This window comes from Castor canadensis, chromosome 4, assembly GCF_047511655.1.
Source record: "Castor canadensis chromosome 4, mCasCan1.hap1v2, whole genome shotgun sequence".
In the NCBI taxonomy this organism is placed as follows: domain Eukaryota; kingdom Metazoa; phylum Chordata; class Mammalia; order Rodentia; family Castoridae; genus Castor; species Castor canadensis.
This window is the reverse complement of record NC_133389.1, coordinates 161,941,638-161,956,776: the sequence shown is the minus strand read 5'-3', so window position 1 is coordinate 161,956,776 and position 15,139 is coordinate 161,941,638. Positions and strand designations below refer to the sequence as shown.

The 15,139-nt window shown below is 32.8% G+C and overlaps 1 protein-coding gene across 4 annotated transcripts in view; it reads right to left on the bottom strand.

The window, feature by feature from the left end:
- The window catches only part of Spag16 (sperm associated antigen 16), a 985,522-nt gene that overhangs the window by 950,219 nt on the left and 20,164 nt on the right, over nucleotides 1-15,139 (bottom strand). For all 4 annotated transcript variants that reach the window (XM_074071657.1, XM_074071654.1, XM_074071656.1 and 1 more), the window contains exons 4-5: nucleotides 13,952-14,070; nucleotides 9,388-9,525 (exon numbers count right to left, since the gene is read on the bottom strand). In XM_074071657.1, coding sequence (XP_073927758.1) covers nucleotides 9,388-9,525; nucleotides 13,952-14,070 — 257 coding nt within the window. The remainder of the gene's footprint in view (nucleotides 1-9,387; nucleotides 9,526-13,951; nucleotides 14,071-15,139) is intronic.

Genomic DNA, 15,139 nt, shown 5'->3' with positions numbered 1-15,139 from the left:
AGTTGCATATTGTTTTCCACATAGACAATACTCAATAAATGTATATTATCTTCATTATTAACATCACCGTATTCCTATTACTATTTAGTGTGCTAGGATACATATACTCATTTCTTCTAACAGATTTGTATTCTAAAATAGGAGATGTGGCAATAGGTGGTTAAATCTTCTCTAACGGATCAAAAATATCAAGATGGCTGATTATTATTGGCACCATATGTCTTTTTAAAAAATAAATGAACATACATTGTGAGTCTACTACTACTAAAACTATCTTATCTTCAGTACCTTGATGAATTATGTGAATGTACACGTTTTATTTATCTTATCTGAAATGCAAACCCACAATAGGTTAAAAATACTTGAAAAAATAATGCTTCAAAGTTTCTTAACCAAAACCATAAGTGTGAAGCACTGCACCCACTCACTTTTTATACACATTTAGAACCTATTTGTGCTCATCCTGGGAAAGAAAGCATAGGAATTGATTGAAGTATTAGACCTTAAAGTTTTCCTGACCATTAAATTGGTTTTCAGAGACTTGCTTTCTGTTTGCACAAATGAAGTCTACTCAATAAGACAATTTAAATTCATTTCATGGTGATGCTTCTCCTATTATGACCTTCTTGTTGCCCATCTGGTTAATAAAAGGAAAATAAGTTACACTGAAAAACAGTATAAAATATTCATATAAGCAATTAATGTTTTAAACTATATAAAATTTTCTCATCACAGTAGTAGAGTATCTTTGTGTTTTAAAAAAAACTATTAACACAGACAGGAAACACTGAGATTCTGTTTCAAGAACAATCAAAAGTTATTCAGTGAAACAGTCTATTTAAATTTGTATATCATATAGAATATAATTCACACATGCCTTGCCCTAATGAGATGGTACAATGACTGTTGAACCACCACATTGATGGCTACAATTCAGCTATGTAATATGTGTATCTTAATATACATATGTATCATACCATGAAACTCCATTTTCAACATGATATAAACATGATTTAAAAGTATGCTTTCAAAGATTATGTTTAAGTGAATATCCCTGATGAAATAATATTAACCAAATAATCTTAAGTAATTATTTTAGAATGACCATTTAATAATGAAATTCTTGAATTATTCTGTTATCATTATTTGGCAAGAGAAAACAATCATTTTCTAGTTTACCTGCAACAATCAAAGCAGGCTATTTTTGCCACATATTTTTCTCATACACCAAATGAGCCAAAGTAACTTTTGATAATATATAACTACCAAATACTTCATTAACTTCAATTGGTCATAAACAAACTACTTTAACTCACTAAAATTAATATTGGAATCATTTTTGAATGACCAAATGGAATTCAACCGGATTATAGCAAAACTTTCATTATATTCTTAGCCAAAAAAGAAAGGGGTATACCCATGTCCAGAAAATATACCTTCTTAATTTAACAAGCAATTACCTAAACACTAAAGCATGAAATTTTATGGCCTTCATTATTATCTTTATTTTCACAGTTATTGTTTCTGAAAGTCATTAAGTTAAATGGATCTTCACAAAAGCTAGGCACTCTTTGACCTTTTATAGAAGTGAATTTTGTAAGTGCAATAAGGGCCCTTTAATTAAGCTCCTATTTTTTTCTGAATATTAGTTGACATTTAATTTTAATTGTCTTTATGTCTATATTTTCCGGTAGAAGGTAATATAATCATGTTTCATTGTTTTTAAAATAGTGATTTTCCATCTTCCAGTTAATAATCTTAGAATTATTTTATACCAAATCTTCAGGGTTCTCAATAGACCCTTTTTGTCTGCATTATATTTCCTTAATGTAAAAACTCAGAAAAGGGAGACAATTCTCTAGGTGGGGCAAGACCTAACTTAATGGAAAGTTGTTTAAATTCCCCATCATGAAAATAAAATGATGCCTACTCCAAAATCATGCTATGAAAGCATCAAAAATCATCAATTAGCTGCTCTAAAAATATTAAGAGCTTAATTATGAAGCTAGACATTAAAAGCACAATTGCTTAAGCTACTACCATGTGCCAAGCACGGTATAGGTCTTAGAGATGTATGAACACAAGACCCAGTCTCTATTATATGGAACTCAAAATGCACCAATCAAATCTAAAAGGCATTAATTTCAAGATCTTTCATAAATACACAATATTAAATTTAAAAAGATATTTAAATAATGGAGAAACACGCTATGTAATAGGAAACACAAACTTGTGAACTTATCAATCCTTCTCCAGGATATATATGTTTATACGTACAGATACTCTTTCCAAATTAAGTTATATATTTAATTCCAATCTCACTATGTCTTTCTATTGAAATTGAAAAAACCAATCCTAAAATTTCTATGAAAATACAAAGAACCTAGAATAGGCAGCCTATCTTGAAAAAGGAACAAGGGCATAAGAATAACACTAATTTAATTAAACACTCATTTAAAATTACAAAAATCAATTTGTAGATTTATTTGGCATAAGGATAAACAAATAGATGAATGGAACAGAACAGAGTCTAGAAATAGACCCACACTTATAGGATTAATTGATTTTCAACAAAAATTCAAGAGAAATTTAAAGGAGATTTAAAGAAAAATTTTCAAGAAGTGATGCTAGGACAATTAAATATTCCTTAAAAGAAGAAAATTAACTGGTGGCTCTTACCTTACACTATACACAGAATCTAAGGACCAATCATAGGATGAAATAAAATTCTAAATCTTTAAAGGTCTTAGGAGAAAACAAAAGAATATCTCTGTGACCTAAAGGGAGGCAGGATTACATTAGATAAAATATCAAAAGCAATATCATCAACAAGATAAATTAGACTTCATCAAAATTTAAATCATCTCATCAAAAAAAAAAAACAGTAAGGGGCCAGACATGGTGGCACATGCCTATAATCAGAACTACTCAGGAGGCAGAGTGCAGGAAGATCATGGCTTAAGGCCAGTCTGGACAAAAAGTTAGCAAGACCCTGTTTCTCAACAAACAGTTCTGGGTGTGGAGATTCACACCTGAATTCCAGCTATACAGGAGTATAGGTAGGAGAATCATAGTCTGAGGCCAGCTCCAAGCACAAAGCAGGAGACACTACCTAAAAAATAACTAAAGCCAGAGGTAGAGTGCCTGCCTAGCAAGCATGAGGCCCTGAGCTCAAACACCAGTAGAACCAAAAAAATGGCATTAAGAAAGTGAAGAAGGTGGCCAGGTGTGGTCAGACATGCCTGTAGTCCCAGTACTCAGCACTCAGGAGGTTGAGGCAGAGGTACTGCATGTTCGAAGTCAGCCTGAGCCATTACCAATTTGAAGGGCAGCCTGGGCTTTTATAGTTAGTCTCTGTCTCAAAACAAAAACAACAAAAAAGAAAGTAAAGACACAAGCCATGGTCTGACAGGAAATACTCATAATATTCTGCAAGGTAATTGTATCTAGAGAATACAAAGAACTTTTGCAATTCAATAAGATAAACAATCCAATCAAAGTTAAACAGAAGGCTTAAAAATATCAAAATCAGGATAAATAAATGGCCAATTAGCACAAAAAAATCTGCTCAATATCACATCTTATCAGGAAAGGGCCTATCAAAAACAAAGATGCCATCATGCAATCGCTAAAAAGGATAAAATTTAAAAAGGCTAACAATATTCCATGCCAGTAACTGGGTGGAGCAACCTGAATTCTTACATATTGCTACTAAAAAAGTATAATGGCCTAACATGAATGTTGGAAAATCAAATGGCAGTTTTTATGAAGTTCGACATCCACAAATTAATCCAGAAATGTCACTCCTAAGTTTTTATGCACAAGAAATGAAAATACAATATACATAAATGTTTATAGCAGCTGTGTTCATCATATCCAACAGCTGGAAACAACCAAATGGAAAAGGGACAAGCAAACCATGGTATATAGTCTACAGCAGAATAGTACTGAGCAGTAAAGAGGAACAAACTGCTCTTAGATGCAAAACTCATCGACAAATCACGCAGACTATGCTGAAGGTAAAATGACAAACATACAAAAGGACACTCTGATGTTTGCTCAAATATGAAAAGTGAATATAAAGTAGAAAAGCCAAAACTGGAATTGTTAGGCCAGAGAATGATGGAGAAGGAAACCAAGGGACATTTGTGAATAGCTATAAATAGATACTGAGATGAGTGTAAATATTTAAGAGTTTATCTGTTTGTCAAAATTATAAAGTTAACACTTTTATACTTGTACTTTTTGATGCACATAAGTCATAAAAAACATTGCAAAAAACATATGCTATAATAAATTGGTACAGGGTAAGGAATGGGTGGGGTAGAAAGGAAATAAGTATGGCAAAAGTTGATAATGGCTAAAATCAGATATATACAGCAAATATATACAGCTTACTCATTTTTCTAGAATGAAACTTCATGTCCATTAATTAGTAACACCCAGTTTTCCACACCCTGGGTCCCTCACAATCACTGTTCCATTTTCTAATTCTATGAATTTGATTATTTTAGGTTCCGCACGTAAGTGAAATCACACATTGTCTTTCTGTGACTGGCTTAGTTCACTTAGTATAATGTCCTCAAGGTTCATCTATATTATCACAGATTGCAGAGTTTCCTTTTTTAGAGACGGAATAGATTACACTGTATGAAGACACCACGTGTTTTTTATCCATGCCGTCTGTCAATGTTCTTGCCTCTACAGCTTAGCTGTTGTGAATAATGAATATGAAGATGCTAGTTTCTCTGAGACCCTGATTTCAATTCTTTTGTACAAATACCCAGAAACGTTATTGGTGAATCATATATAGGAAGTTCTACTTTTAATTTGAGCATTCTCCATACGATTTTCCATGGTAGTACTCCAGTTTGCATTACCACCAATGAGCAAGTTTCCACTTCCTCACCAATACTTCTTATCTTTTGTTTTTGTTTGTATTTTTTGATAAAAGCCATCCTGAGAGGCATGAGATAATTTCAGTTTGGTTTTTATTTTTATTGCCTTGATGATTAGTGACATTGAGCATTTTTTTTCATATACTTGTTGGCCATTTATATGCCTTCTTTAAAGAAATAGCTATTCAAAGCCTTAACCCATTTTTCCATTAGGCTGTTTTTAGGTTTTTACTATTGATTTGTAGTTCTGTATATATTTTGGAAATTAACACCTTATTAGCTATATGATTTGCAAATGTTTCCTCCCATTCTGCAGGTTGACTTTTCATCTTGTTATTTTCTATTGTGTAGAAGCTGTTTACTTGGATGTGGTCCCGCTTGTTTAATTTTAGACTTTATTTTGCCTGTGCTTTGATGTCACATCCACAAAATTACTGCCAATAACAGTATCATTAGTTTTTCTTCCATTTTCTTCTAGGGGTTTTACAATTTGGTTCTCATTTTTGGTACCCTTGTAGATCAGTTGACCATGCAAGCATGGATTTATTTCCAGACTCTCTATTTTGTCCATAATTAAATGTTACAATTTAATATTTAATAAATATTGAGTTCCCTTCTATAAGACCATCTTTGGTTGTTTTTCTGTGTCAACGTCATGCTAATAATAAGAGTGATACAAACAACAATGATAATGGTGCTATTCTATCCACTCAATATATACTACACACAATGCACTGTGTTCACTATACTAGGATGGATAAACAAGCACAGTCTTTCTTTTTTGAAGACACTGGCATTGAACCCAGTGTCTTGTGCACGCATCACTTGAACTGTGCCTCGATCCTTTGTATTTTTATTTTGTTTTTGAGACTTAGGTCTCACTAACTTTGCCTGGGCTGGCCTAGAACTCTCAGAGGTCCTCCAGTCTCTCCCTCTCAAATAGCTGGGATTATAGGCATGAACTACCAAGCAAGCAGGAGTCACATCACATTACACCTCTTCTCAAAACTATCACACTTAGCTTCACTCAGATAAGGAAAAGTAAAGTTCTATCCAAGGCCTCCACCTCTAACTCCCTTCTTGTAGTCACTATGCTAATCCCCTAACATGCCAAGCTATCTTCACTATATACTCCTTATAATTCCTTTCACCCCTACCTGGAACTCCATTTTCTCAAGTTTACACATGATGGTCTTCAGTGTCTTCAGATCCTTCAATGTCTTTAGCTATCTGAGAGGACTTCCCCCACAACTATGTAAAATAGCACCCTGTTGATCTCTGTCTCCTTTACTGCATGTTATTTCTTCATACCACTCACCATCTGCTGATACATGTTATATTTGTAAATACTCACTTGTAGTTTACTGGGATTTCGGAAAGTCAACAGTGTGGAGGAAAAGGAGCTGGGCACTAAGGTAGAAAGAGGACAGGACAGCATGCTGCCACAGAAACTGAGAGGACAGGAATAAAAACAGAATGTACAGGTTGAAAATAGCTGCTAAATTTAAAAGGAAAGAGTTCTTTAACGTCTAGAAGGCCACTTGAGAAAAGGTATGATAAAAAACAGACTACTCATGCTTTGGGGATTAACCCATACACTGAGCTTTTGCATTGTCTATAGGAGGAGGAGAAGGCATAAAATGTTAGTGAAACAGGCTTCAAGATCAAGCAGTTTCCTAATTCATAAAACCCACCATAATTATTTATGTTCCTCAAACCAAGGTGAAGCATTTGGTATGTCAACTGTTTATGAACTATCTGAAGTTTGTGAGAGACATTAGGTTTCTATGTGATACTCTCTAGCCTTCGTTCTATCATCAATCCATTGCAGATATGGGACAGGTCACGTCACTTCTTGATCTCTGTATTTAAAATAAGAATTGGCCCACATTTCAGTAAAAAGGTAATGTTATGTTCTCCTTTTCTAAGAATGATATCAAACTATTAATTGTATCTTTCCTCTTCAGTATCCACTATATAATATATTTTACCTCCACTATAAGTTGTTTTAATATTACATTTTCTCCTTTAAAATAGCTGTAAGGAAATCTTCCCAACAATGATTTCCTAAATTTTATATTTTTGAAGAAAAAACTATATTCATAGTAAGTACGAGGAAAACTTCTGTTGCTCAAAAGCTGATTAACATAACAGAGAAAAAGACAATTCCTAGATTCAATTATACCACTGCAAATGATATTTAGCATAAAATATTTCCCCTTTCATTTCTTCCTGCATCATTGCTGAATTTCAAAAATATTAACAACGTAATGATTCCTTTTAAATCCTAGAGATGACAACTTTCAGAGATATTGGTAATAACAGCTGACATTTCAAAGCACTTTATGATTTTACACAGCTCTTTAACATAGATTGAATCATTTAATTATCACATCACTCCTTAGGAATCAATAATGTTATTACTCCCAGTTTACCAACAAGAAACTGAGTTAATCAATGGTAGAATATTGAAGTTAGGTATTTTAAGTTCACTACTCTTTCCATGGCAATTCTCTCCCAGATAAATATCAACTTTATAGCTAAATAATTTCTCTGGTTTTTCTTGATGCATCATTAAATGTAATCAAAGAAAATATAAAACATATCTATAATTTGACTCTTTTTTGCATATTGAATACTAATGTTTAAAAGGTATTTACATCTATAATTATCTTAACAAACAGCCTAATCCTAAAAAAGCAAACTTTAATCAAATTCTGTAAAAAGAATCTCATGTTTATCAATAACTACTATGGGAAAATATTCTCATAAGTCAAATTGAAAATAATTACAATTTGAGGCAAGCTTATAGCATGACATAGTTTGGAGAAAATATAAAACTTCATTCTTTGTTTTCTTACAATATATCAGAAGAATTAGGCTACAGAGATTTTACCAAAAAATAACACCTGCTTAATATTCACTCATCAAAATTAATATTAATCATCAACTAAGAATCAAGAAACTTTCCTTTAAATTTGCCATATAAGGTAGATTAATCTACCATATAATGTAAATTAAAGCAAATATTTGCCTGTTCTAACTTAGTAGATTTTTAATTACATTGAATGACAGTGTTGAGAAATAAACTCAAGCTATTGAAATTAAAACCATAATTTGATGTTTTAGCAAAAATAAATGAGAAACATTTCATTTGAGTTGCACCTGTTTTAATTATGTCTTATTTTAACATTGAAACAAAATTTACATGAATAGCAGTTTGTATAATTTTTATCAGGACTTTTAAGTATAATATTCAATAAATAGCCAGTAATCAACAATGACTATTTAATATTGCTGTGTTGAAACTCATTGCTTAAAGGTTGTATGTAGTCACAGAGAAATTAGAAAGCTCAAGCAATAATTCAAAGGAGATCAGGAACTGTAGATGATGCCAGGCAGCACTGTGGAGATGTGCTGCATCAAATTCCCAGGGTATTCACTCTGTGTCTATTCAAAATCACAGTAAGCATCAAGACAAAGAGTGAAAAACACTTTCTGAGAAGTAGAACCAAGAATAAAAAGAACAATGGTTCTAGTAACATATTCTTGTGGATTATCACATACATCTATGCAAAATGTAAAATTCTAAACAGTACACCCACAAATAATGTGAAATTTGTATACCAAGCGAAAACATTCCTATAAATGCATATAATAACTAGATAATCAAACTTTCTTTTATTTACTACCATCATTAAAAATAAAAGGCTATTTTAACCATTTCTTCCACTTTGCAAATGCAGTCATGTTTCCTTACATTAAATTATTTTTATGTCTTTATATTATCTTCCTACATGGTAGTACTGTTAATCTAATTTTTTAGTAGTACTGGGATTTGAACTCAAGGCCTCATGTGTGCCGGACAGGCACTCTGAGCCACTCCTCCAGCTCATTTTTATATTGGGTTTTTGTGTTATGACAGGATCTTGAGAACTATTTGCCCAGGCTGGCCTCGAACCCCATCCTTCTGATCTCTGTCTCCTGGGTAGCTAGGAGTATAGGCATGATCCACCAGCACCCAGCTGTTAATCTAATTTTTGTATTAACATGATTCTTTAAGAAAGAAAGCCCCTTCCTAAATATGTTAGATAACAAATAAAGCATAAATAAACCATGAACTGTCCAACATAACTAAGCATTGATTTCTCCATACAACATTGTCTTATGTGAGTAGATGTTCCCCCAATCAGCACATTCACATTCTTCTTTGTCAAAAAAAGACTGGTAAACAGCATTTATCTAAAATAATTCACTAAAAAATATCACATCTTTCATTAATTTGAAAATAAAGAAAAATGTGGGAATTATTTGGTTTCTGTTAAGTTTCTCTTCACTTAATTTGCTTGTGAAACCTTTCACATTTTACAGCTGTAACTTATGTATAATTCTTTCCTGCAAATTTAAATTTCTCATACATTACACATAAAAACTTCATTCCTCTCATTTTTATTTAGTCCAAAATGAAAGTCATTTAAAAATAACATACTCAGCCGCCTGTCTGAAGAACTTCAAATCTTTCTTCAAATTTTTGTTTTCATTCTCTAAAAGCATAATCTGTGTATAGACATCTGGAACATTGCCAATAGAACTGAGTTCAGTTACTCCCTTCTGTATTAGCTCATACCTAGGATAAAATCAAACAAAAAGCTGTATGTCACTTCTCTCTACTAAACTGGCTTAATTTATGTACAAATTCAAACTGTTAAATCTCAGAAAATCTGTTAGTAATTAGTTGCTATATTACATTTATAAATCAAAACATCAATATTAAAATATTATTAAAATGAAATATTAATGAATTTCTAGGTGCTAATACCCTCACAGTGTATAAAATATAACTACACATCTCCTATGCTCCAGGCAATGCTCTAAATATTGGTGAAGTTGCTAAAATTATCCCACTCCCTGTCTCTTGGAGTTTCTAGTCTAGTAGAGATGATGATAAATTCTAAGAAATAAGAGGGAAAGAGAAAGTGACGGGGAAAGATTGGCAGAAGGGTTCGAACTATTCTATAGAGAATGGTCATGACTGACAAGCATGAATGACAAAGTGATATTTGAGCAGAGACTTGAAAGAAATAAAGAATGGTGCCATGTAGATCTATGGAAGAGGAAGTATCCAGGGCTTGACAGAAAAGTAAATGCAAAGGATCTGAGACATGGAGCATTTAGCATTTATAAAAAGAGTAAAAACCCAGTGAGAGCCAGAGATAGGAAAGTGATTTTACACTGAATGAGGGTGAAGCCATGGGAAGGATGGCTTTAAAAGGATAAGCCTCTCGAAGAAACTTTAGAGGACCAAGCATAGAATCAGAGAGACTAGTTAGTAGGCTGTTTCAGTAGTCCAGGAAAGATAGAATGGTGGGTTGAACAAAAGTGGTTAGCAGTGGAGCTTATAAATGGGTACCTTCTGGGCATGCTGTAAAAGTGGAGTTTAACAGGATTCTCTGATGACTTGGTGGTCAGGTGTTAGCAAAAGAGAGGTATCAAGGATGACTTCAAAATTTCTACTAAGCAACAGACAGCTGTTTACTAAGTGAGGACAAAAACAACAGGAACTGGGTAATTGGAGGAATCAAGGAATTATTTCCATTCATACATCTAGCATATACTCAAGTGAACATGAATGTTGGATATCCATGTCAAGAGTTCAGAGAAAAAGTAACAATAGGCAATTCAAATTTGAGCATCATCAGTATATAGAAATTATTTCAATCATGACACTGGAAAAGACAAGCTAAGTAGTAAATGCAACAAGAAAAATGAAGAATTCCAAAGACTAAGCCATAAAAATACTCCACTGTTTCAAGGTTAGGAGAAAAAAACTAAACACTACTAAAAGAAACTAAGAAAAAGAGGCCAGCAAAGTAAACAGGAGAATAGGAGAGATCTGTGGCGGAGGGAATAAATGAAGAAAAGATTTCAAGAAGAAAGAAATGAGCAACTGTGACAATGTGGCTAGGACATTGAAAGAGTACTGAGAATACATCACTGGAAGTGGCAATGTAAAAATCATTGAAAAAAATTTGGGTAGAATAATGTGGATGAAAGCCAAACTGGATTAGGTATGACAAAGTAGGAAATGAGAAAGTAGCAACAAACCCTATCAAAGGAAATATGCCAATAAAGCAGATGCTAGGAGATAAGGATGAACTTAAAACAGGACATGGTGTTCAGAGTATGTTTTTCTTTTTGTTTTAATATGTGAGATGTTATGGTACTGTTTGTAGGCATGATCCAGCAGAGAGAGTAAAAAATGATAAGCAGGAAAGAGAGAAACAAATACTGAATAAGCAACATCCTTAAGTAGGCAGGAGAAGCCAGGATCCAGTTACAAGAGGAAGTCTGGCCACCAATGACACCTACATCACCCAGTATCTATGACAGAGGAGAAAGAAGAACAGCTGTAGACAGAGGCAGCAGATTGGTAAAGAGGGAAATGTGAGGCATGGATCTTTTCCGTTTTCTCAGTAAAGTGAAAAAGAACATAAGAGAATCACTGATAGGCTGAAAATAATTATAACTTTAATCACTGAATGTACCAACCAATAAAGCTAAATAAAAACCAACTTGAACGTAGAAAAACATTTCACAGGCCAGGTATGGTGGCTCAAGTCTGTAATCCCAGCTACTTAAGGGGTAGAGACAGGAGGATCACAGTTCAAAGTGAACCCAGGCAAAAAGTTAGCAAGACCCCAGTCTCAAACAATAATATTTATAATATGTATATCAATTAATGATATATATTATATTTACTACCATATTTTCTCCATTATAAACCCTTCTTTAATTTTGCTCACCAGGGTAAACTACAGTTGTTCTTGGTACTCAAACATAGACATAAAAAAACACTGAACAAACTTTGAACCTTGTATGAACAAATTCCTACTATACTCACCTATATACATTACAGAAAGCATTGCTTGATGAATTTTTGTAGAATAAATATTTTAGAACCTGCAAAATATGCTTTGCAGGCCACATAGTTTCTGTTGGGACTAATTAACTTTGCTTTTATAGTGTGAGAAGAGTCACAGACAACACTTAAAAGAAAGGTATGCCCGGATTCTAATAAACTTTTATTTACAAAAACCAAGTGGCAAACCAAATTTGGCCCAAGGGTCTTAGTTTTCTGACATTGGATTTAAAGTATTTACTGCATTTACTGTTTGAGAATTGAAAGAACATCAATCAATTTTGCTGCCTAATTTTGGGGATTATTGTTACAAAGTAACAACAGAAAATCATTGTAAGATGAAATGAATTCACAGTAATGACAATATTCTATGTGTTTTTTATAACAAAAATAATTCATGCAACAAGGCATGGTGATGCATGTCTGAGCTCTCAACACATGTAAGGCTGAGAAAGAAGGAGCACAAATTCCAGGAAAGGCTGGGCTGAGAGTGAGCTCTGCCTCAAAAGTAATAATGAAAAATAGCTGCAAAACTGGCTCAAGTAATAGACCACCTGCCTAGCTAGCAAGAAGTCCTGAGTTTAAACTCAGCGCTACCAAAATTTATTTATTTATTTATTTATTTATTTATTTATTTATTTATTCATTCACTATGCCTATATAACTACTATGTACCATAAGGGGGAAGTTTCTGAGGAAAATCAAAATGTTCTGTGTGAAATAATTATCCAGTCCAGGGTGTTCTCACTATAAGTTAGCAGCAGAGGACAAGAAAAAATTAGCTGAACCACAATATTAACTCAACTCATAAGAGATACATTATATAATTTTTACCTTTTGGTTGTATTATTATGCTAAAGGGTGCACTGACTTGGCATCTCTTTAAATCTTAATACTTATTTTCTCATGTTTTCCTGAAATTTCATCTTATAAATTCATATTACTAATTTAAAAGGATAATATGACAATGATTACGTAACTTTTAAGACTGTACGTGGACATTTCCCTAAGGAAATCGTTTCACACTTGAACCTAATGTGTAAGTAAGTACTACATGTCCTAACACTTTCTTATTATCAGCAAATTAATCATCTACCTAGTTGACAGAAAATGCATGTCCTAATATACTGACAATTATTTCTTTAGGGACTTCAAATAATCATGGCTAAATCATTCACACAATTTCCAAATTTAAAAGCAGTATTGTTTTTCTATCACCAAATTTCTTTTTTTTAGATAATTAAAATTTGTTCTCCTCATTAAATTATTAACTTACATGTGCAATTAAAAGTAATAAAATTGATTATTCATATGTGCATGCTCTTAGTAGATGAAAACCGAAACAAGCCAAAGAAGTACACCAGAGCTGCATTAGTGAAAATTACAAATTACCCCATATTAAAAATTAAAATTTAGTTCAAAATCACTACAAACATTTTGTACATCATACTAACCCCTCCTTCTACAATATGCAGTAACTGCTAAAAATTAAACCTTTCATATCTATCATTTAATAAGACTCCTTAGAGGAGTGTTAGTAATGCAAAAACATGCCTGCTGACCTTATTGTTTTGGCAAAGGAATAAAGACGGTATGTCTGCTGATTTTAATAAATAATAAGCTATTAAAATTTTCAACTATGAAATCTTGCTTTTAGGTAATATTTGAAAATACAATCCTACTTACTTTTTAATGAAACAATAGTTTTAGAAAAATAACAATCAGCAAGTAAGGCAAAAGCAGGCATTTACACTATATAAATAAAACAAGCAAACAAAGTAGGACTATTAGACAATCTAAATACAAGAAATAATATAATTAATAATTATGCAAAAAGAGAAGGAAATATTTCAGAAAATAGCTTTTTGTTAACTTCGAGAGATATTCCATTTTCTTGATGACTTGAAAATCAACTGAACTTGAATACACAGAAAGGCTGTTTAATAAAAATATCTTTGCAAATGGCTATCCTGATTATTTGGGGGTGTACACTGTGGTTTCAAAAGTGGAGATGGGAAAGTTTTCTATACATTTAGGTAAGCTGCATCACTTCAAAGAGTTTTAAAGTGTTAAAAGTATAAATGCAAATGCTGTTCCCATTTCCAGACAACAATTTAATTGTGCAATTGTTTACCATTCGGATTGAAAGCAATCAAGAGTTCTGGTCATCCCCATTTTGATCAGGAAATTGCAGAGAAAGTCTTCTATTACTTCAGGTACTGCATGCCTTGAAGGAAGAACTGTTTTCTTCTCCTTAAATACAAACGCATATTATTTATTTTGTAAAAATCAAGGCTTTTATTAATGTACAGATAGGCTTTTCATTCAATGACTCATCCATTCATTCATTTTTTTCCAAAAATTTCCTTAAATACTATGTGCCAGTGACTAGTTTAATCACTAGGGATAAAACATTGTTGAAAAGAAACAAGTCTCTGTGCTCATATACAACAGTACAAAGATGGAGGCAGAATATGAATAACTAAATAAAAATATATGTAGAATACAGACAGTACTAAGTTCCTAGGGAGAAACAGAGGCTTGTAGATAGGAAGAGTCAGGTCTATGACAAATGTGTGTGTGAAGCAGGTTTTCGTATATGTACAATGACAGAAGACTTCATTGATAAAGTAGGATTGGGACTATAAGCCCAAAGACAAAATCCAAAATGTTGAAATCCTAAAAGATCAAATTCCTCTTTTAGATCCCAAAAAGGGCTAGAGGCATGTGTCAAGTGGTTAGAGTACCTGCCTAGCAAGTGCAAGGCTCTGAGTTCAAAACCTAATGCCACCAATATATAGAATATAAACACTGATGTAAGGATAAAAATCCCAAAAATATAATTCTGAAAAAAAGACTAATTATATAAAAGTTGTTTATTTACATTTTATAAAGGATGTTTATTTACCAAACATAAAAACATGACAGGACACTTCACAGGCCATTTTACACAATGAAATAGATAATATTACATATTTTACATGCATAAACACTCAGATATAACTAATGACACTCACATGATTACAACAGGCTTGTGCATACAGGTCATGTTCACAAAGAAAGTGGTCAATGTAAAAGGTACAAGTCACTGCACCCATCTTGATAACCATAGTCACCTGAAATACCGTAATGGACTCTGAATCTACCAGTTACCATCATATATGCAGTTGCCCGAAGACTGAGGTCTGAAGAGACTTCATCTTTCACAAATGCAGATGTACAAAAAGGATATCATCTACTGAGGAGGTTTCGAAGTTTTTATGTACACACATGATGCTTACATACAAAGTGAACAAGGTTATTATTATAATGCACTTTCGCA